Genomic DNA, 20,590 nt, shown 5'->3' with positions numbered 1-20,590 from the left:
TTACAGATTAAAATTAATTTTATTTTGCACTGATAGTTAACTACTACAAGTGCCTCGTTAATTTCTTGTTGAAATATTTCAAAGGTAACATTAATTGTTTACAAGTGAACCAACACAGTTGTTAAAACTCTTCTGTTCTTAGTAACTCTTGGCTTAGATTTGTTGTCATTGATTGCGCAAAATTTCTTTGGCAGTGAAAGGATTGCAAGGACTGCTCTCTCCCCTCCGCTCTCTTTCAATTTCCTTAAGTCTTGATATTCTAGTCCTGCTTCCGCCATTTTTTTCTTCATTGAATCTGTTATCGGAAGTCTGTCAAAAGTTGTTTTCATAACAGGAATTCTTTCAGATCGTTGTATTCGTCTTGTCATGCACAGCAAAGTAATACCATGGGAGTCTGCCTTGCTTTTGTCCATTCCGATTTTCATAAGAATGCGGGACAATGCTTCTGTGTCCTCTGCTGCATCATGAGCCTCAAACTTCTCTTCAAACAGGTGTTCATATACCACACCAAGAGACTTTGACGAACATGAAGATAACACTCCTTGAGCTTTTTTCACTTCCTCAGCAATGATTTTCAAGGAATCTACAAACAAGAGCTTTATTTCACCAAATGTTTCCATCAAACCGTACCTTTCTAAGGACTTGAACAAGACAGGAAAATCAAAGCTAAAACCGTTGTGAGCAACCAGAGCGACGCGTCTACCACTGACCTGCTCTATACCGTAAAGATAGTCAATAAAGCCTTTTAAGCCACTTTGTTGTTCCACAGCGGGCAACGTTTTTCCTTCCTTTTGCAAAACCTTCTGGTCATCTTTGTACTGGACTGAAATTCCGTGTACTTTACTTGCTGCTTCTTTAATATTTCTAGTTTCCGGAAGTAGGTATGTGTTAAAGGATGACTGATACTGCAGAGATTTACACGACAATTGAATTATTTCTGCTGATCTTTCAAGTCCAGTTGTTTCCAGGTCAATAATAAAAAAAGATACGTCTCCTGACTGGCTCGCCTCAGACAACCTGTCCCGATCGGATGGAATGTCAATTCCGTGTAAACCAACCGCAAGTTTACCTACATAACTCTTAAACTGTTCTTTTGTGATTGTTTCGTTCAGAAGAGTGAGTGTATCCTTGGTGACCTCAACCGTGTCTTGACCTGATGTCAGTCCCACCCCAGATTGGTATGTTACTCCTTCACGTCTTTCTTGTGATGAAGGTTTCTGATGTTTTGTCTTCTTTAGCTGATTTCGTCTCTTCTTAAAAGTGCGAGTTGATTTTCGGGCTTTGTCAACATGGTTCGCTGTGACCGAAGAGCTGACCAGATTTAACTCCTGGCATACATCTGTTATATAACAGGATCCATCATTAAATTGCGCAACTCCAGCAGCGGTTCTGTAGTCTACACTTTCCGAGCCTCCGTAATGCCGGATTTTCGGAGTTTTTGATCCAATCACACCGTTCAGACTTTCATTACCTTGGGTAGATCCAACATGAATAAGTTTGGAGATGACGTCATCTCGAAGAAACGGCCTGATTGCGTCTTCAATTGCAGATCTCAGGTCTTCTCCTTGTAGGTTGCGCCCGCCAGGTAGATCGGAGTGCTTAAAATTTTCCGGATCGTCATTGAATTTACACCACTTAGGTCCTTGACATCCACTATGGTCTCCGAAGGCGTGAGGAGCTATCAGTTGGCGGCTATTCCTCATTCCAGTCGGGTCGTTTGCGTGCTGCTTTATAGCGTATCCAAAACATTTCTGGATATATGTAATAACAGTGGAATTCAACCCTTTCACTGTTCCTTTCAGGCTATATAAACGCGAACCTAAAGTGCGCTTTGCATGATTGACATCAGTTCACTTCTCAATTTCATACTCTACTAAAGCTTTCAATCGGCTCTCAGTGGTGCTGTCCTCATCGCCCACGTAGGTAGAGAAGCGCATTCCTTGTAGCGGCGCCTCGTTAAATAGTTGAACTGCTACACTCGATTCCATAGACTTTGAAGAACCTGTGTGGTTTCTTCTGCAGTCGTGCGCTTTAGGGGATTTTTGGCAGCTTTCGGCATTCTTACAGGTGCGGCAATCCTGGTTTCTTACGCCATACGAAATTACTTTCTTGGTATTTAAACCAATGACGGAGCCCATTCCCGATGATGAGTCAAAGGACTTGCCCCTCTTGCGCCACGACATATCATATGAAACTGCGATATCAACTTCCTCACTCTCAACTGCCTCTCTGTTGTCTTGCTTTGTGAGCTCCTTTTCGTCTTGGGCGTATCTACGGCAGGTTCAGTCTTTGCAACACTCTCCACCGCATTTCCCGCTTCTCGTTCCCGTTTTTTGAAGGTTTTTTCACTGAGGACATGTAATCCCATTGTGGATAATAATGATGCGTAATGGGTGTGACCAATACCTGCGTCAAGTGCTCCAAGGGCTGCCCTGGTGTTTGTATCATGTACTGGTGGACCCCGCTTCCCGATCCGGTGAACATTATTTGGCCGAATAAGGTTAATTTTAGAACACTTTTTGCAAGGTATGCTAATAATTGGGCATGATCCGTCAAATTCCACTTCACAATTGACATCTGTGAGGGCTAAGGGTCCTTGTTTGCAAGCCTGGCATCTTTGCAGTGCTTCGGTCAGTAGACCAAGGTTAACAGTGCAGGGCTGAAAAAGACTCTCTACCTTCTTAAAATCAAGACGAACGGGTTATTCGCTGGTCATTAATTATCGGTACTCCTACTGGATCAGCATTTCCTTCAGTTTGAGCGTCGCTTCTTTTTCGCACCTTAGCCAGCCTCATAGCACATGTCTTCTGGTTGGTCTGGAATTTTCTCTTCCGTTTCCTGCTTCTTATTTTTTCCATTGGGGCAAATGTTTCCCTCCCAATTTCATCTCTTTGAGGCTCCTCCTTGACCTCCATGTGGTCACTTTGAAAGACACGAATATTTTACCTCTCCTATTAGATATTATCTCTCCTGATATCTCGATTTCTGTAATCTGTTCGAATGACTGTTACAATTTGTGCATATATTTATGTAAATGTCACGCTTTGCACTACTTCACGTAATCATAAATATTCAAAGCACGTGAATAGCAGTGAAATTGACCTGGACAAAGAAAATAAAACTCTCGTTCGAAGAAAGCGAATAGCGACTGAAACTTTCAGGCTTCTTATCTCACACCGAGTACGGTTCTTGACCCTAAAACTTGCACCAACATAAAAACGAATTATTATTCTAACTGCTTGCAATTTAACAAACAAAACTGTTAAGGAATTCTTTAGATATCTCGATTTATGCAAAGTAGGAACTTTCTCACCGATCTGCGCTTTATTTTAACTGTTTTCAAACATAAATATCTTAAAATCAGAGCCACCCATGAAGCTCAATATACATTTAGAATGTTTTGCTATGATGGAAGACCTTTCAACAGAAAAGAGAAAGTGTGAAATTTTATTTTGCATGAGATATTGGTGAAAAATGCGGAAATAAACAATTTCACCCTGTAAAAATTGCTTCATTATTTACTTGAAAACGCTCCTACAGATTTTTTTCTAATTTCGCCTGCAGGTTGTCTAGGGTAAGTAGTTAAAATCCCTTAAGTTTCGTCATAAAGTGTCTGACTAGACTTCGAGATAATCGACAATGTTTAAAATGAGAGGCTATGCGCTACCGTTGCTATGGTAACAGTTGTTGCTTGGAAACCGACGAAAAAGTAAAATTTGATCTTATGTTGAAATCATGATGTAGTATGAAGGAGATCGAAATTGATCTTCTATGCGAGGTTGTAATTTCAAAACTTCCACCCCACGTCCAAAAAAACTGCCTCGAGCCTCCTTAAGGCTGAATTTAAATAAGCTTTCAAGTTATACTCATTGTGGCTATTATATACTCACAGAGTGGTGGAAAATATGATACGTGACTAATACTAGTGTTCTGAGTTTGGAATGGATTAAGATTGATATTAGTTTGCCTTTTCTTTTGCAGGATGCTACATTTGGCAAGGTCTACAAAGTAAAGCCACATGTCTTCGTTTCCGCTAATCATGCGACAAAAAAGGGAAACAAACATCCAATTCACAACAGCATCACTGCCTGGGTAGAGGTAGGGTAATTAAAAGTTTATCTTGACTACTAAACCCCAGTTAGTTTGTATTAATTCTTCCATTCGTTGTACTCCACAGTATATCAATGAAACAGGCTTTCGTGTTTGTGTCAAAGAATTATATGAAGCAAAATACGACCCACTGTCGATATCGTACACGGTTCTGTCAGATAAGAAGCTCACGACTTACATGACATAGCTGCAAGGTCAGATGGAAACTGAAATTTTATTTCTCTTGTAAAAAGCCTTTGTTTTTAAAGTCAAGGAAAAGATAAAACTAAAGTAAATTACCTATCAAACTGATCCATGAAAATATTCTACAGTACAGTGTTATAGTCTTCGCTCAGTTAGTGTAGTCAGTCTTACACAGTCTTCGTTCAGGTTAAAAATGGTCGCTTATTAACGGCTGCAAAAAACGTCCATTAAAAGAATTTGAACACTGATCATCTGTTGACCTTGTATAGAAGAAAAGATTCTCGCAGTTATCTACGCAACCAGACTTTTGCGGAAAAATAAAAATCTTTCGTCCGCAGCCCCTATAAATGTTTCATGTATATTCATATTCATTTTGTTTTTCACGAGTTTATTATGATCGATTATGAACTAAGAAAGTTGGTAGCGTACTGCACCGGCATCGCAGAGGTCATCGGTTCAAATCCCGTTCAAGCCTGAATTTTTTCAGGTTTTTTAACAACAGTCTGGTTACGTATATAACTGTGAGAATAACTTCCTCTATATAATCTTTCATCCGCGGCGCTTACACACGTTTTATCAGGCCGTTGTTATACCTGTCTCTACTCAAGTCGCAGCTGGGTTACGCGACGGAGGTGTGAACTGAAAATCATCCAAGAGAGAGCCCAGCGACGAGCTACTTGCTGGATGCTAAGATCCAAAATCGGAGAGATGTCTTATAAGGATAGGCTCCAGGCTTTAGGACTTTTACCTTTAACACACGGCCAGAGAGATGAGGGATCTTTCATTTGTCATCTTCGTTTCTCATGGACGGTCTCACTCGTTGAATCCGTCTCTAATTCTGAAACCAGCTCGCTGCCGAACTTCCACTTTTCAGGCTTTTCTGGAATACTATGTGTAACGTAGCCTCCCCTTAACATTTGCCAGCCTAGAAATTTTTAAACGTTTTTTGTGCGCCACTTATCCCAAGTTGTTGGATTCCGCCTATGATATTGCCACCATGATTAACTAAAGATTTCTTAACATATCCTATATGTTTTAATGATGTTTAAGGGGTTGTATCTCGCATGGGTCTGGTTGTCTCGTCTTGTGCAATACCCTTTGGACCAGTCATTTTGTTCCTTGTATTTCTGCTTTGTTCCTGTACCTATTTCGATGTATCCGATAAAGATGATAAACAAATAAATAACTAAAAAAAATCTTTATAAGAAAGAAGTTTTAATTTTGAAGATGTTTGAAGAAGTTTGAAGATGCAGTAATGTCCCTAACATTATGTAAGAACCGTTGGTTTGAAACCATGCCTGAACCTAAATACTGTCAAAATGATCAATACAAAATGTGTCCTGGTACCTAGTAACTTGGAATATTAGAACACTTGAGATCTTTTACTTGTACTCCATGAGAGTTAAAAGGCAGTTTCTTATGGCTGTAATTAAGACGTTAAATGCAAAATTAAATCACTGGGTAAGTATAAGAAAAATATAGTAGCATTAAAGACTTAATCAATCCATCATTTTTTATCCCTGACTTTATTTCTTACTTTAAGGTCACTAAATGATTTGCATGAAGCTGATTGAATGCCATCTGCATCGTTAAAATACGTTATCTGGTTTACCTTGATGTGATAACAAAAAAAAAAAAAAAAACGAAATAGAATCACAATCTTTCATTTTCTTTGAGAGTTGGAACTGTCTGTTTTTACTGAATACTATTACTTCTTTCGTTTGTGTCCACGGCCTCACTATTTTTTTTTTCTATTTCATTCAACACTCCCAGACATATGCCCGGCTGGATGGGGTTACTTCAATGGATTTTGCTATTTAACAAGCCTTCAGTGCACGCCATGGTTGACTGCAGTGTTGAACTGTTCAGCGATGAACTCAAGTCTGGTGACTGTCCACAACCAAGAAGAAAACGTTTATATTCAGCACCGCCATAACGGAGCACGCTCATGGATTGGACTGAGTGACCGAAGTGTAGAAGGATCATTTGTGTGGGCAAACAAAGAAATAAGCAGGTTTAGGTTCTGGGCTCCACAACAGCCAAATAACAAGAAAAATGAAGATTGTGTGCACACTCTTGGAGCTAAAAATGGATACACATGGAATGATATGCCGTGTGATAAATGTTATAACTTTACTTGCTTTAAAGGTAAAATATAACAGCTATATTTTCCGTTAGAGCTAGTAATAAATTCTACACGACAATAAACCGTAATGGCTACATATTTCATGACTATTGCCAGTAGTTTTGCAACTATTATTTTTTGAAATAATTTGGGAGGGCTGTCTACGAAATCATTTATCCATCCCCAACCGCACTATCAAGATGTCAACTAGATCACGAATGTCTAAAATGATCTATCATATCATTATTTAAACATTATTTTAATAAAAGCTATTTAACAACACCGTGAGGGCATTCACTATTGTCAACTATTATCATAAAGTAACATTCTGGATTTTCAACGATTTTCAAAGAGTATATGTCGGATTCTACACCTCCGAATGCACACAAACTCACTTGTAGTGTCATTGTCCTCATCAATTCCTATAAACAATAAAACGTCCAATCATAGCACAAATTGATAGTGCATCACTCATCGTCTCTTTCCAGAAGTGGACGAGTGTAGAACCAACCACCACAGATGTGACGTAAATGCAGCATGTCAAAATAAAGTCGGATCATACATTTGTACCTGCAAAGCTGGATATTCTGGAGATGGCAAGAAGTGCTTTGGTACTTATTAATTTTTTTTTTTACTTAATTGTTTTGTTTTTACTTGATCTTACTTTATTATATTGATATCATAAATAGCTATACAACGAATTTTTTAGTCTCTTTTAGTTCAAATTAATGCCTATGAAATAGCCCATTTAGAAAAACAAGTTTATAAAGGGTAATTTAATTCACTTTTTCACGTTTTTAGATATAGACGAGTGTGCGAAGAAAACGCACAAATGTCCTGTCAACACTGTATGTAATAACACCCAGGGGTCTTACAACTGTTCCTGCAAGTCTGGATACTTGGGAGATGGAAAAAGATGCACTGGTAACTGTCAGTTAGGTTCTTCTTGTTATGCCGTAACCAGCTTTTCATTTTTGTTTAACGTCTTTTTTTCACACAGTGATAGGTATAAATGTAATCATTATATATTAGGTAAAGAGTTGATCATATGAATGGCTGTGAATTAGTCTTAATAATTGTACAAACCAAAATCTAATTCAGTTTTCTTTTATGTTTTCAGATATAGACGAGTGCGCAAATAAAACACATAAGTGTGATGCAAATGCTATCTGTAAAAACACCCAGGGATCTTACAATTGCACCTGCAAGCGTGGATATTCTGGAAATGGGAGAAGGTGCTCTGGTAATTATCACACAAGTTACAGTTTTCTTTTCATTTTATGGTTACAAAAATGGCCAGCAAATATTACTTACTAATGTGTTATTATTGCACAAGTTAAGTGGATTTTTTTGCCCAAAATTTGTTTTTATCTTTTTTCCTCATTGACTGAGAACGTTTAGATAGATATAGCTAGAATGCGACGGAAAGCTTTTTTTCTTAGACAGCTAATTTCTATTTTATGTCACTCCAGCTTTGTTGAGTTTCTGTATTGGCTATTTAAAATGTATTGCCAGCTGGCACGTGACAAAAATAATGCGTACATTACAACACATATTCATTTACCCCCGAGGGCTGGATTACTCGACCAAAGCTTTTACAAAGAAGGGCGGCTTTGCCAAGTAAAAATGTGGTCCTGTTTAAGACAACAACATCTCATTCTATCATATTAAGAAGGGCCTCATTTTGTTACCTTGTGTAAAAAAAATTACATGGTGGTGTTGCAGTTGCAATTTTTATTTTAAGGTCTCCATTTAGAGATCACATGAACGGATAAAATTTCTGTGATCAAAAATTTACCTAAAGTTCAACCCACCTTTCTAAAAAACTCAGCAAATTCCAAAAAGGACACTTCAAATGATTGACACAAACAGTATAGTGAAATCAGTACCCGGAAAACCTAAAAAACCTTACCTTACCACATGCAATATTCTCGTTGAGACCAAATAAGGCAGTAATCCCCGCGTATATTGATAAAAAGCGACTTCTTGCAATAAACACGGTCTTTCGTTTTTACTTCATGTCCAGGGGACAAACACTTCAACACAGGACTTGGAACGCAATAACTTTGTCACTGATCGGACGCAAAAAATACTTGAAGAACACTTCACTTCAATTTCCCATCCTGGGTTACCGACGAACGCAGTAAAACCTAAACGAGAATGTATTGATCAAAACGAGCCCGAACCATGTTGGGGACTGGAATAAATAAACACAATCGGAGGATAGCCCCAACACTTCATACGTTTTATCATAAGGAAAAGTACTAGTTTCACCTAGGTACTTAACTGAGCCAGAGAAACTCAACATAAAGAGATCAGTCAAAGCCTGGCAACACGCATCACACGTGATTGCTTTGCTGTAAAACAGTCACTACCTACAAAAGAATTAGAAATCAGCCTGCGGAATTGAGATTTCCTTGGAAATGTTTTCAGAGAATCCTGTTCAAACCTAAAGTTTGAATGATACACATTTCTAAGTGATCTGTACGTTACAACGGTTAGAAGTCATTTGTGCAAACCCGTGTTTTATTGCCTCTATCACAAACGTGCCCCCTTTTCGTTGAGGGTCATCGTCTGTTGTTATTATTTCTGCGTCCCTATTGGTGGTTTGCATTACCGCCATGTTGGTGTACAAAACAAAACAAAATTTGTTCACATAGTTTGTATAAAAATGGAAGTTTATTCCCAGAGGAGAAACATCTTATTGTTCCGGTACACCAACATGACCGCTATGACGTCACATGCAAACCATCAATATCATGGTCATAAAGAGAGTTCTTGTTCATTCCCTATTTCCTTGCTCAAGTTCGTCTCAAAAAATAATAATCATAACGAAAAACATAGGTTGAAGAAATCACTGAAAAAGAAGAAGAAGACGAAGAAAAAAATTGTTTTGGGGGATCTGGGTTTGAATAGTCCTGCGATATTCGGGTAAATTCATTCAAGAACCTTTGTTTATATGTTTATCATTGTTTTAGTAACCGAAGGATTTATATGTTTGTGATGTCTTTCTATCCATCATAAGGTTTTCCTGCTGGGGAGATTTCTTATGCACTAGTATAATACCTACTCCTTCTTTCATTAGCCGAATCTCTCGTTACTATACCTCAAGATTTCAGTCAAACCTGCAATAACAGAATGTATTGAATAAACGATTACGAACGTGAAGAAATCTTCTCATGAATATTTTGTGTATAGTCGCAATCATTCGTCGCAGTTCGTGCATAGTATTTAAACAGAAACATACATAGAAACATAGAAACAAACAAAATTGGCAGCAAAGCGAACAACGTTTCAACTCGAGTGCCTGTCAGCTCGACAAAGGTTAAACTGATGCTAAACACAAGCTTGCATTGTTGTCTAAAATCGACTGAAACTCATCGGCCAAGGCCCCAGTTTTGGAGATAACTGTATCCTTTCGATTGTGATATTGCGTTTGTTTCACTACATCTTTATTGGTTTGTATGTGATCTTGTTGCGTTTATTATTGCACTTAAATATTTAGTAAAAACTAAAAGAGATTTTTCTACCTTAGCAACACGGGGTTGGAATTCCAATGATCCTGCTCAATCGTGCAAGGACATACGGGACTTTGGCTCCTCCAAGGGAGATGGAGAGTACTGGATCGATCCTGGACAGAGTAAAAAACCTCTGAAAGTTTACTGCGATATGACAAATGACGGAGGTGAGGTTTGAAATCTCTGCCACCTCGCCCATACTCCTACATATAACTGATGAACGTCTTTTGCTTGGGCTCTGAAAAAAATGTTTGAAACGTGAGACTAATTTACACAGGGTGCACAGGCTGTAGTTTAAAAATAGAGTCAAATACCATAAAATACCGGTTATAAGCTCTGGGATTTTGCAATTTCGTTTTGGGTGGGCTTATATCCGGGGGAGGGGAAGGGGGGGGGGGGGGGGGCTTATAGGCGGAATAATAAAAAAAACCGTGCGAAACAAGCTGATGACAAAACGGACATTATTTCACTACAAGAGCGAATTTGAAGCTCTAACTTTCACTGCAACCGTAACATAACAAAACAAGATCAGACTTCGATCCCTGTTCTTCTTCACAAGGTTAAGTTAGGCTTACAAATTCAAAATAGTCTTGTTCATTATTGCCAATGCCATCGTCTGAGTCACCCATCGCAAGGTGACACTACACCTCTGCTTCAAACATTAAACGCTTTCTTTAACGGTATTTCACAAGATAGTAAAAAAAATCATTGTTTCGTACTCAAGGGGTGTTTATATAAAGATGGGCCTCTAAGTGGAAGAGGGGAAGGAGGGATTATAACCGGGGGGAGGAAGGGGGGTCTTATAACCGGAATAACATTTTTGTTCACATATAGTTGGGCCTATAACCGAGGGAGTTTATAAGTGGATTTTACGGTAGTCCAGAACAAGCGATCTTAATTTAATATTCAATTGATATTTGTCCACTGAGCTTCTTCACTTCTTCACACAGCAATCTAACTTGTTACACCAGACATCTAAATTGTCTTTGCAGTTTGTTTTGTACTCTGGGCTAATTTATTTTCATTTCCGTTAAGAAATATAAAAGCTCTATTTGAATCAGAAGGATGGAAGACGATACAAGCAAACTGCATTTTTCAAATCTTATAATAATGGCGTTATATGGCGGTCAGCTGCGCGGGGAGGGTGGGGGGGGGGGGGGGGTATTTCACTCTAAGTGAAGTCACCAAACAGCCGCTTTGGCTGTGTAGTGATTTGAACCAAGTTCTTAAGATTTTCTTAAATTGAGTAATATAGCGCGTAAGCAAACTGATGAGAACATACTGACCAAAAAACCTAATGACGTCTACGGTGTGCTTTGCAATATGAAAAACATATGTTGGTGTATATGCTTCAGGATTTGCGGCTTTATTGGACATTTCACTGATCTGCTCACCACTAGACCCGTGTTAATTTCAGGAGGCTGGCTTCTGGTATCCAACATTGTGCTGCAGAGCTCAACCCGTCCCTCTCAGCTGCCAGTTAAGACTTCATACCGCGGAATAAGCAACAAACAGATGTTACTCACAAAAAGCGCCATGAAAGAGCTGAGAAAATACCTGCCCTTCACTCAACTGAGGTTCCACTGCAAGAAGCGAGGAGGACGTACGTTCCACATCACCACCGCCAAAAACAGCAAAGGTGACGCTGTGGTGCAATATTTCAGCGGCCAATCGGATGTTATGCCTGCCTCGTGTGGTTCGTTCGTCATAATGAGTAATGACAATTCAAAGTTAGCAAGGAGTTGCAAAAAGTGGGGATATGAGAAACGCTCGTACTTTCGCGGAAAATGGGGGCATGAGGTGGATCAAAACAGATTATACGATCACCCTGCTTTTGTTAAAAGTACGTATCACTGGCTGCTTCAGCCAGGTGGTAGATTTGAATGCGATGATTACCTCGCCGGAGTTTCCTCTGGTGATTTTTGGAAAGTTTTCGTTCGCTAGAAACTTAGCACAAAAGAGTAAGCATGGCTTGGGTCCTGTTTTCCATCTTTATTTGTAAAATAAGGGTTTATCAAAGCAATCAGTACAAACAGTTTAAGGGAACCTTGTGTTTTAAGGACGGTGCCTACTAATACCGAAGTATTTTTGCACAGTTTATGACTATGCGGGAAAAGGAGATCTTAGCAAGGGCTATTGAAATCCAAAAAGAAAATTGGGGGTAACCACGCATTTTTTAGAGATAACCAAGCAACAATTATTCTAAAAAGGAGCAAAATACAAAGCAATGTATGGCGCTTTTTTTCCAAATTGATGCTTTATTACTCTGAAAAATGCATGGTTACCCCCAATTTTCTTTTTGGATACCAAAATCACTTGCTAAGTTTTGCTTTCTCCACATACAATACAATACAATACAATATACAATACAAAAGCGTGCAAAAATATCCCTGTAATAGTAGGCACCACCCATAGGAAACCCGAGTATCCCCAGATGCGCAGAACGTATGCGCAGTAACAATAGTAGGCACAGTCCTTAAGTTTAGCATCACAGATCTCGTTATCGGTAATCTCAGTTCTAAGGAAATGTATGTAAGTGACAGCGACAGTTCCTCCGGTTCTTGTCTTAGCGATTAGTCAGCTTTGCTTTTTTCTGTTTTATTTCTTACCTTTGGCTGGTTATTCAATGGCCTGCATATAAGAAAACTTTAGTCTAGTTTATCGAGTTACCTCAAATCAATCTATTATTTGTTCGTTATTCAGACTGCAATGACGAGATTTGACTCGCCTCACATAGTTGTTTATCAAGCCGCAGATAAGCGTATACAAGCGGTTTTTAATTCACTCCACATTGCCACTTAAGGTGGTCGAATACAGTTTTCTGTGCGTCTTTTTGAGCTTATTACCGTTTCCATGGCAACGCAGCGAACTATTGAACGTCCATAAATAGGAGGTTTTCTTTATTTTTTAGAAAATGCACCCATCAGATTTTTTTCCATTTTCTGTATCCAAAACTCACAAAACTCTGACACAGTTGCACTACTTTCATGTAATTTTAACAGAGAGATCTCCTGTAAATATTGATTTTGCATTTTAATGTTTTGTGAAGATACCCTCTGTTAGATTTAGGTTTCTTTTGCAGGCGAGTTACACTTTTAGGGAACTATTTTCATGCCAAATGTCACGAAATTCTAATGAGCGGTTCCTTAGAAAACAGTTCATTTCCACGAAAACAACCAGTCACAAATTTTTGGTCAAATGTGCATGCGTGGCTTTAATTGGGTTTCACGGCAAAGATGAGAAGCATGCAAAAGGTCTTCGTGAGTGACTTTTTTGCTCGGAAAGAAAAGAAAGAGTTCAGAAACGAGAAAGTTAGTTATTTAGGAACAAAACTTAACTTTATTATCAATTTCATGTGAAATTGAGGGATCACTTTATCGACCGCCGTATTTGCGTACCACAACCCTAGCGCGCGCTACTAACTGAAACTGGCGAAAACTGTGTTCAAACACCTTAAGTCGAAAGCATTTTTAAATGATTTAAAATCAAGATTTAAAAATCTTGTGCTGCACCCATGGAATTTGACCATTATCTTCAACTTTTTCTTTCTAGTTATTCATTAAATGTTGATATTTGTGTTTAGATCCCTTTCTCGATTTCGAAGGAATTTATTGGCAAAAAAGATGAAACTGTTCAAGAACTTTCATCTGGTGAGATTCTTTTAAAAATCAACAACAACAGCTTGACATCCCTTAGCTTCTAACATCCAGCCTTTAAAGAGGTTATAAATTGGTTTAATCTACTCCACTTTTATTTAGAATTAAGGGAAACATTTCAGGGATAAAACATTGAACTAAAATTGGAGGAGTCTCAGCTAACATTCCATTTTGTTTAATATTTAATAATCAACCAAAGAAAACTGTTCAATTCAGCTGCAGATATTGATAGGACGAAAGTTAGTTAAACAAGGGATAAGAGCAAAAAGAACTGAATTATTTTACTGAAATAGCCTGGATTTGCTGTGTTAGTCAGCTCTATGCACCCCTCGCCTCTTTCTTTGACTTGGTGAGGCATTTGGGAATGACTGTGAAAAATCCATACATATGAACTAACACAAAGTCTCAAGGGAACTTGCCAGATTTGTTATAACTCACCGGCAAAGAGGACAGCAGGGCCGTACATAGCGCGGGGGCAGAGGGGGCAGCTGCCCCCGCCAGGAAAACTCAATTCGGTTTCTAACATCACACTGATCACAAGAAAATCGACTAATTGACTGAAAAAATATTCCTTCAATGTGAATTCCAAATAATTATTGTGGAAAATCTTTTGAGGTACCGGTTTTCTTATGAAAATAATGATTTTTTTTCAGTTTGGGCTGCCTATGGTTTAGAATTTGGTGCGTAAATAAAGACTGACAAGCATACGCCACTTTCTGGCGCGTGTTTTAGCCTTTTTAAATCTAGCTTATACATGTATTTTTTTTCCGAGATAAATTGGTTTTAAAAGCCTGCGCTGCTCGCAAGTATTCGTAGCGGGTTTGGATTTAACCATCATATGTTCATCATCCGACAGGTCATTTGCGCCTAATGATTTTTGAGTTTCCTCTTTTGAATTCTCTTCGTTTTGAATATGACCTCTTATTCTGTGTGTTCAACGACGGTGTTTTTATGCCACATAGGACATTTCAGCTGGGTTTGGCTTGGCTGTTTTTAGTGCTTGATAGTTTTAACTGCCTTTCTTGTTGAGATTTGGCAATATTAGGACAGAAATTAATCACTGCTTGTATCATGCAATGAGCTTCATTCTGTAATTGTTGCAATGCCGGGCCCGGCTAGTGTTTGTCACAAGGAGTTGTATTTCTTGGCACGGCTATTTGGATTTTTGGTTCTCTAGTAATCGTTGTAGATAGTGCGTCATGACAATTTAAAACTAAAAGTATCGGTGTGTTTTTTTTTCTCTAAACGTCGTAGAGGCAACTTTCTGTGTATACGTAGGAGTGAAAACAACATTAAGGTCCAACTAGAAACCCTGTCTGCATACGGTAGACCCCTGTGACGGGTGTGCGCAGTTTGCCCCCACAGACAAAAAATCCTAGGTACGGCCCTGGACAGTCGTGTTTTTCAGGCTATAATGAACGTTAATGTAAGGTCTGCTGCCACGCTAGAGATTACAAATATCCCCTGCTGTTTTACGTTACTGGATAGATTGATTTTCAATTTAGTGTCGTCAAACCAAGACCAAAGTTATCGCTGTGGCACCCACAACAGACGCAGAGGATTCATCAAAACAATCAGATATCAAAGCATCACGGATTGCTGTTTGCTTTTGCTTCTAAATGTTAAGAAAGTGACGCCAAATATTTGTAGCCAATGAAAGAGCGAGATAAGGTCACTATCGACACTCAATTTAAAATCAATCTTGATTTTGTATTTTTTTTTTTGAGGTGATGGGTATATACGGAAGGTTTGCGCGTGTGAAGGTTTGAAAAATCCTCACATATAATAATAGCTTACAAGTACAGTTCCGCAGTGGTTTACTTTAAGAGAAGAGAAACGTGTAAGTCTCTTGTAAATCATTTTATTAGTTACAATAAATTAAGGAAGTGGGTAATAAGCTTTTGTGTGTGTTTTACTTCTCCTGTCGCACGAGTCCTTTATGGTGTGTTTGGAGTTAACTAAAAACGGAGTCTCTAAAGCTTATTAGCTTAGGATAGGTCATCGGTGACAACACTCGATGCAGTTCCGTATTCTGGCGGACATTGGTTCCGTGAATTGACTACCTTTTATTCTTCTAAGAAACGAAATGAGGCAAAAGATACAAGGTACGAGACAATATATTTCCTTGAACTAACAAATTCTTGAACTAGAATGTGCATGAACTTACTATGAACACCCCCGCCATCTTCCATGATCGTGCTCGTTTGTTACAGTCAATCCATGTCACGCGTGACTATTATTTCCGAGAATGAAATAAACATGCGTTCGAATTCCTTTGTAAAGCTCGGCATTTGAATGGAATATAGAACATTTCTCTGGAAATCTTTCCGAAAAAGACGCATTAACTGACAAAAAAAAAAAGATTTAAAATACTTGAGAGAAATTGTTATTCTTGAAATACTTGGGCTTTAATGTAAAGAAAAATTCATAGCTCTATACCGTCAATAAACTAAGGAAATTTCTACGAGAACTCTGAAATCTCATTGCCGACATTAAAACTGACATGTAAATAGGCCTTATCACGGTTTTCGACGCCATTTTGACGAGTAGGCAAACAGGCTTAAAATAACAGTGTTTGTATGGGAATCCGATGTCAAATAATTTTCATAAAACATTGCTGCTGAAATATTCATGAATTGGAAACTTTTGGCATTAGGAAAAGGATTTTAAGAAAAATATTGGAGGGATGTAACTGTGCCAGAAAGTGACCAGTCGCGTTTTGAACTTTCCATACATTTTCCTGTATTTTTTTCCCGCGAACTATTTTTAGTAGCAGTTCACAGCTGGTTCGCTTTACAGACAAATGTATGGAGCACGATCATGGAAGGCGGCTGGGGTGTTCATAGTACGTTCATGCACATTCTAGTTCAAGAATTTGTTAGTTCAAGGAAATATATTGTCTCGTACCTTGTATTTTTTTTGCCTCATTTCGTTTCTTAGAAGAATAAAAGGTAGTCAATTCACGGAACCAATGTCCGCCAGAATACGGAACTGCATCGAGTGTTGTCACCGATGACCTTTCCTAAGCTAATAAGCTTTAGAGACTTAACTTTTTTATATTGGCTTTAATCCTTATTTGACTCACAAATGACCTGTGATGTTGAAAAAAAAAAAAAAAAAAAGAAAGAAAAAAAGTAAAAATAAAAAGTAAAAAAAAAAAAAAAAGAAAAAAAATGACCCCGACCCCGACCCCAACCCCGCGTTTTACTTACACCCCAAAATGATCTTTGCATAGAGTTTTGTTCACTGGATTCCAACTGATCGACCGCTGCATAATCAATACACTAAGCAGAAACACGAAGAAAGTCGTTGCACAGGCAACAAAGCTCGCTATAGAATGTTACAAGTGCTTAGCTGATGCCGCTGGAATTTTCAGGGGCACCCATCGGAATATTTCGGTAAAATATCTGTTCGGATAGAAGGCTGAGGAAGTCCCCTAAAAATTCTTTTGAAAACCCGATCAAGTTTCCATAGAATTTTCGGAAATGATGTACTTACGTTTTATAATTCACATAATTTTGGGATGGTGTTTTTGTCCGCTAAGATTTTCGTCCGTCGTAAATAACTATTCTAAAAGCTGCTAAAATTTTCGGTGAGGAATTGAGGTATCGTCAGGAATTTACATTATTTAGGTCTGACATAGCGTGTAATTTTATCCACTAACGTTTTTGGATGAACAGGCTATACGCCTATAATATTCGGATGAGCATTTTTATTCCCTAAGATTTTCGCTTAATTTTAGTAGTCATAGGTACAGTGAAAAACGTTCCCTAAAATTTTCTAATGAAACTATGTGTTTTGTTTTTAGATAGTGGCTACTACGTGTTCCCGAACTTTCGGCAAGACCCATCAGGATAGCTAAAACATTCGGATGAGACAAAAAAGCCCCCTCAAACTTTCGGCACGACCGAAGTTCCCTTAAGATATCCGAACAGATAAATATTTTTTAGGGCAGCTCCAAATTAACCAAACAGGCTTCTAAAGCGTACAGAAATCCATTTTAGGCACTTCTGACGTATTTACGACGATCTGGTTGTTGGGTGCCCCTGAATTTTAACGAGGCATGAATTTGTGGCGTCACGGCAAACATAAGACGGGAGAAAATGTATTTTGGACAGAATGTTAATGTATTCTCCTTCTCCGTCGTAAACAATAATTAGGATTCTTATAAGTTGACGAAATAGTTTGCTGGACGAGAAATGATATGAATTACGAGAATTTTGAAACACATAGGTAGCACCAACATTGGTAGCGAGGGGGCTTTTTTTTTATTGTGTTCAGCAACTGTACTTCCCTTCCTGAGAGAAATTATGTTTTGTGCTGCATCGTCGGCGAAATGAGAGATAAACAAAGTGCCACTGGAGGTGAGTATTAGTCCTTTAATTTTAAATTTAAAGAATTTTAAATTGAAACGAACGCATCTTTTCGTGTCGGCGTTTATTTGCTGAAATGAATTTTTCAGCACGCTGCCGTACGACGTGAAAATTTCCATTTATATAAACCACTTCTTTCATGGACACCTTTGTGTTTATCTCTGTGTTAAGTATTGATTGTCTGTTCTATTTTCTATTCATTTTTGTTAAGAAAAAGAAACCCTCAACTTTGCGCAGTTGTTCTTGCGTAATTTGTAGACTAATAGACCTAATACTGTATTAAATAGAAATTATATCCAAACTGTACTGGTTGTCGTTGAAATAACTTTTCTTACACAAGCTTTAATAATAATAATAATAATTAATATTTGTATGGCGCAAATTAGCATGTGTATATGATCAAATGCGCCTAACAAATTGTATATGTAAAAAATAAAAAATAAAAAATAAAAAATAAAAATAAAAAATGATTAATTAAAAATAGTTATTTACAATTCTTACAGTCCTTACATCGTATTGTAAGCAACTCTAAACAAAAATGTCTTCAATTGGGACTTAAAATGTGTGAGATTATCCTCGTCCCTTATTGCGCTCGGCAGTTTATTCCACAGTGATGGTGCAGCAGCAGTAAAAGCCCTGTCACCGAGTGTCTTCTTCGTTTTCGTGGATGGTGGTACTAATAAAAGTTCAGAATTTGAGCGAAGACCATACGTGGAAAAATTCCTAACATTAACGAGATTACAAATGTGAAAAAGGCTGTGACCATCGCCCATCGCTGTGACCATTGACTTTAGTAAAACAAATATGCTGAAAATTAAAACTTAAAAGCACACAGTTGCTTTAAAAAAATTAAAATTTACGAAATTTTCAAATGTTGAGTGTCACTGTGTTTCTCAAAGTTAATATTTATTTAACTTTGAGATATAAGAGGAAGCATCTTGGCAGTGTTTGTTCTTTGGGGATGCTTGCTACTAACTCTGCAGATACATTGATGTCCCCAAGAGCTCTGGTCAGCTCCATTTTGGTTTGCTTTCATAATTCTGGAACATACAATAATAATTGTAGCAGCCTGGCACTTACTGACTAGCTAGTCAAAGTTAAGGTCTGCAAAGTAGAGTGTATTCATTTGTATTTGTACTTTTTCACTGCAATTCCTTTAAGGTGTTAAATAAACTGAAATGAACACCCCTTGTTATAAATGTCCAATTTACATCGTTATATACACCCCAAGCAGTTTATAACTCACAGTGATAATCAGAAATGAAATTTATGTCCTGGAAGTATATGCAGGGGGAAGTTTTATTTGGACCACTTTGTTTATTAAAATACCGGTAAGTTATTTCTGCCCACTAAGTTGCCTTTCAGTAATTGACTATTGACTAAAAACATCCACAAAAACCAACACAGCTTATAATAAACCCTTTGAATGTTCAGATTCTTAGAATCTAGCAAACCTGATATTATGTCCTTGTTTTGTAGGGTTTTCTCAAGCAGATCTGTTGAATCATTTGATGTAGCAGTCTCCAAGAAGTTTCATGCAAGGAAAATAACATTTTTCTCATAGTGCTTGACTTTACTGTCTTCCATTGTTACAAACACGGCTAACTGTCTTCACCTTGTTGTTTGTGTAAGAGATGGATGCTAGTTTGCCTCTGAAATAAAAAGAACAGATAACTAAGTCTTGTATGTTTTGTTGTCTTGAATGCTAAATGGCGAAAATACGCACACTTTTCTTTAATTATCAAAACAATGTTTTTTGTATTGATCAGACCCTTAAAAGGTTTTAGGAGGTTACCTTATTTATAGGTAGGTCTCCGACTTTGTAGGTTTTTTTCCTTTTATTGGCGGGGGAAGAGGGGGGGGGGGGGGGTATCTCAGAAAACAAAAAGCCTTTTTATTCCTTTATTTTTCTTTCCCTGGAAGAAAATGTATGTGTCCTTGGGTATCATTTTTCAGTCGTCTTGAATCCATTTAACATAAATATTTCACGTATTCTTTGAGTAATTTTGAAATAAAATATAAACAAAAGAAACATTGTATTTGTAAGTACCTCTACAGGAGTAATGTAGTCCTACTCGTCCGAGAAAAAAGGATCCGCGATCGTGGCGCACTTGTTGCACCAGCGGGTTCCGTGCCGGTAATTAGGGATATATGTCCCTAACCAATCAAGAAGATAGTAAAATCTCCTTGTGTATTTCTGTTCGAACGTCCAATTCCGAGTACAAGCCCGCATTATGGATTTCCACCGAGAGAAAATAGCTACTTAACCTTTGGAAACAGGGATCCTTTTTAACTTACAATGTGAGTTGCCCTCGTTGGAAGAAATACCGGAGGAATTGTCGAACATTTTCTTGATGTCCAAGAGCGCCAAGAAAGCGTGTACGTTGAGAGATGTTGCTGGCAAGCAAATAGGCCGAGTCAATACTTTCTTAATAGAGAGAAAAAGGAGCAAGAAGAAAAAGGAGAATTACATGACAGGAAGTGTGCGAGGTCCTACTGACCCGCGCCAGAGTTACACAAAAAAATCAAAACATTACACTGGGTGATGTGTAAAGGCCCGGTTCAGACGCCGAACTTTTCATGAGCCGAACCTAGTACCTCGAATTAAGTACATGAAAAGTTCGG

General features: G+C 38.1%; 1 protein-coding gene across 3 annotated transcripts in view; it reads left to right on the top strand.

Moving 5' to 3' along the window:
* The window catches only part of LOC146472606 (uncharacterized), a 37,315-nt gene extending 23,771 nt beyond the window's left edge, over positions 1-13,544 (top strand). For 2 of the 3 annotated variants that reach the window (XM_085119355.1, XM_085119359.1), the window contains 10 exons: positions 3,982-4,098; positions 4,178-4,269; positions 6,068-6,441; positions 6,907-7,029; positions 7,220-7,342; positions 7,539-7,661; positions 9,954-10,103; positions 11,354-11,988; positions 12,410-12,739; positions 13,395-13,544. In XM_085119355.1, coding sequence (XP_084975481.1) covers positions 3,982-4,098; positions 4,178-4,269; positions 6,068-6,441; positions 6,907-7,029; positions 7,220-7,342; positions 7,539-7,661; positions 9,954-10,103; positions 11,354-11,880 — 1,629 coding nt within the window. In that variant the 3' untranslated portion in view covers positions 11,881-11,988; positions 12,410-12,739; positions 13,395-13,544. The remainder of the gene's footprint in view (positions 1-3,981; positions 4,099-4,177; positions 4,270-6,067; positions 6,442-6,906; positions 7,030-7,219; positions 7,343-7,538; positions 7,662-9,953; positions 10,104-11,353; positions 11,989-12,409; positions 12,740-13,394) is intronic. The other variant, XM_085119358.1, reaches the window with a different exon arrangement.
* The last annotated feature ends 7,046 nt before the right edge of the window (positions 13,545-20,590 follow it).

This window comes from Pavona decussata, unplaced genomic scaffold, assembly GCF_977016875.1.
Source record: "Pavona decussata unplaced genomic scaffold, jaPavDecu1.1 SCAFFOLD_98, whole genome shotgun sequence".
In the NCBI taxonomy this organism is placed as follows: domain Eukaryota; kingdom Metazoa; phylum Cnidaria; class Anthozoa; order Scleractinia; family Agariciidae; genus Pavona; species Pavona decussata.
Note: the sequence above shows the minus strand (reverse complement) of the source record. Positions and strands in the feature narration are given on the sequence as shown.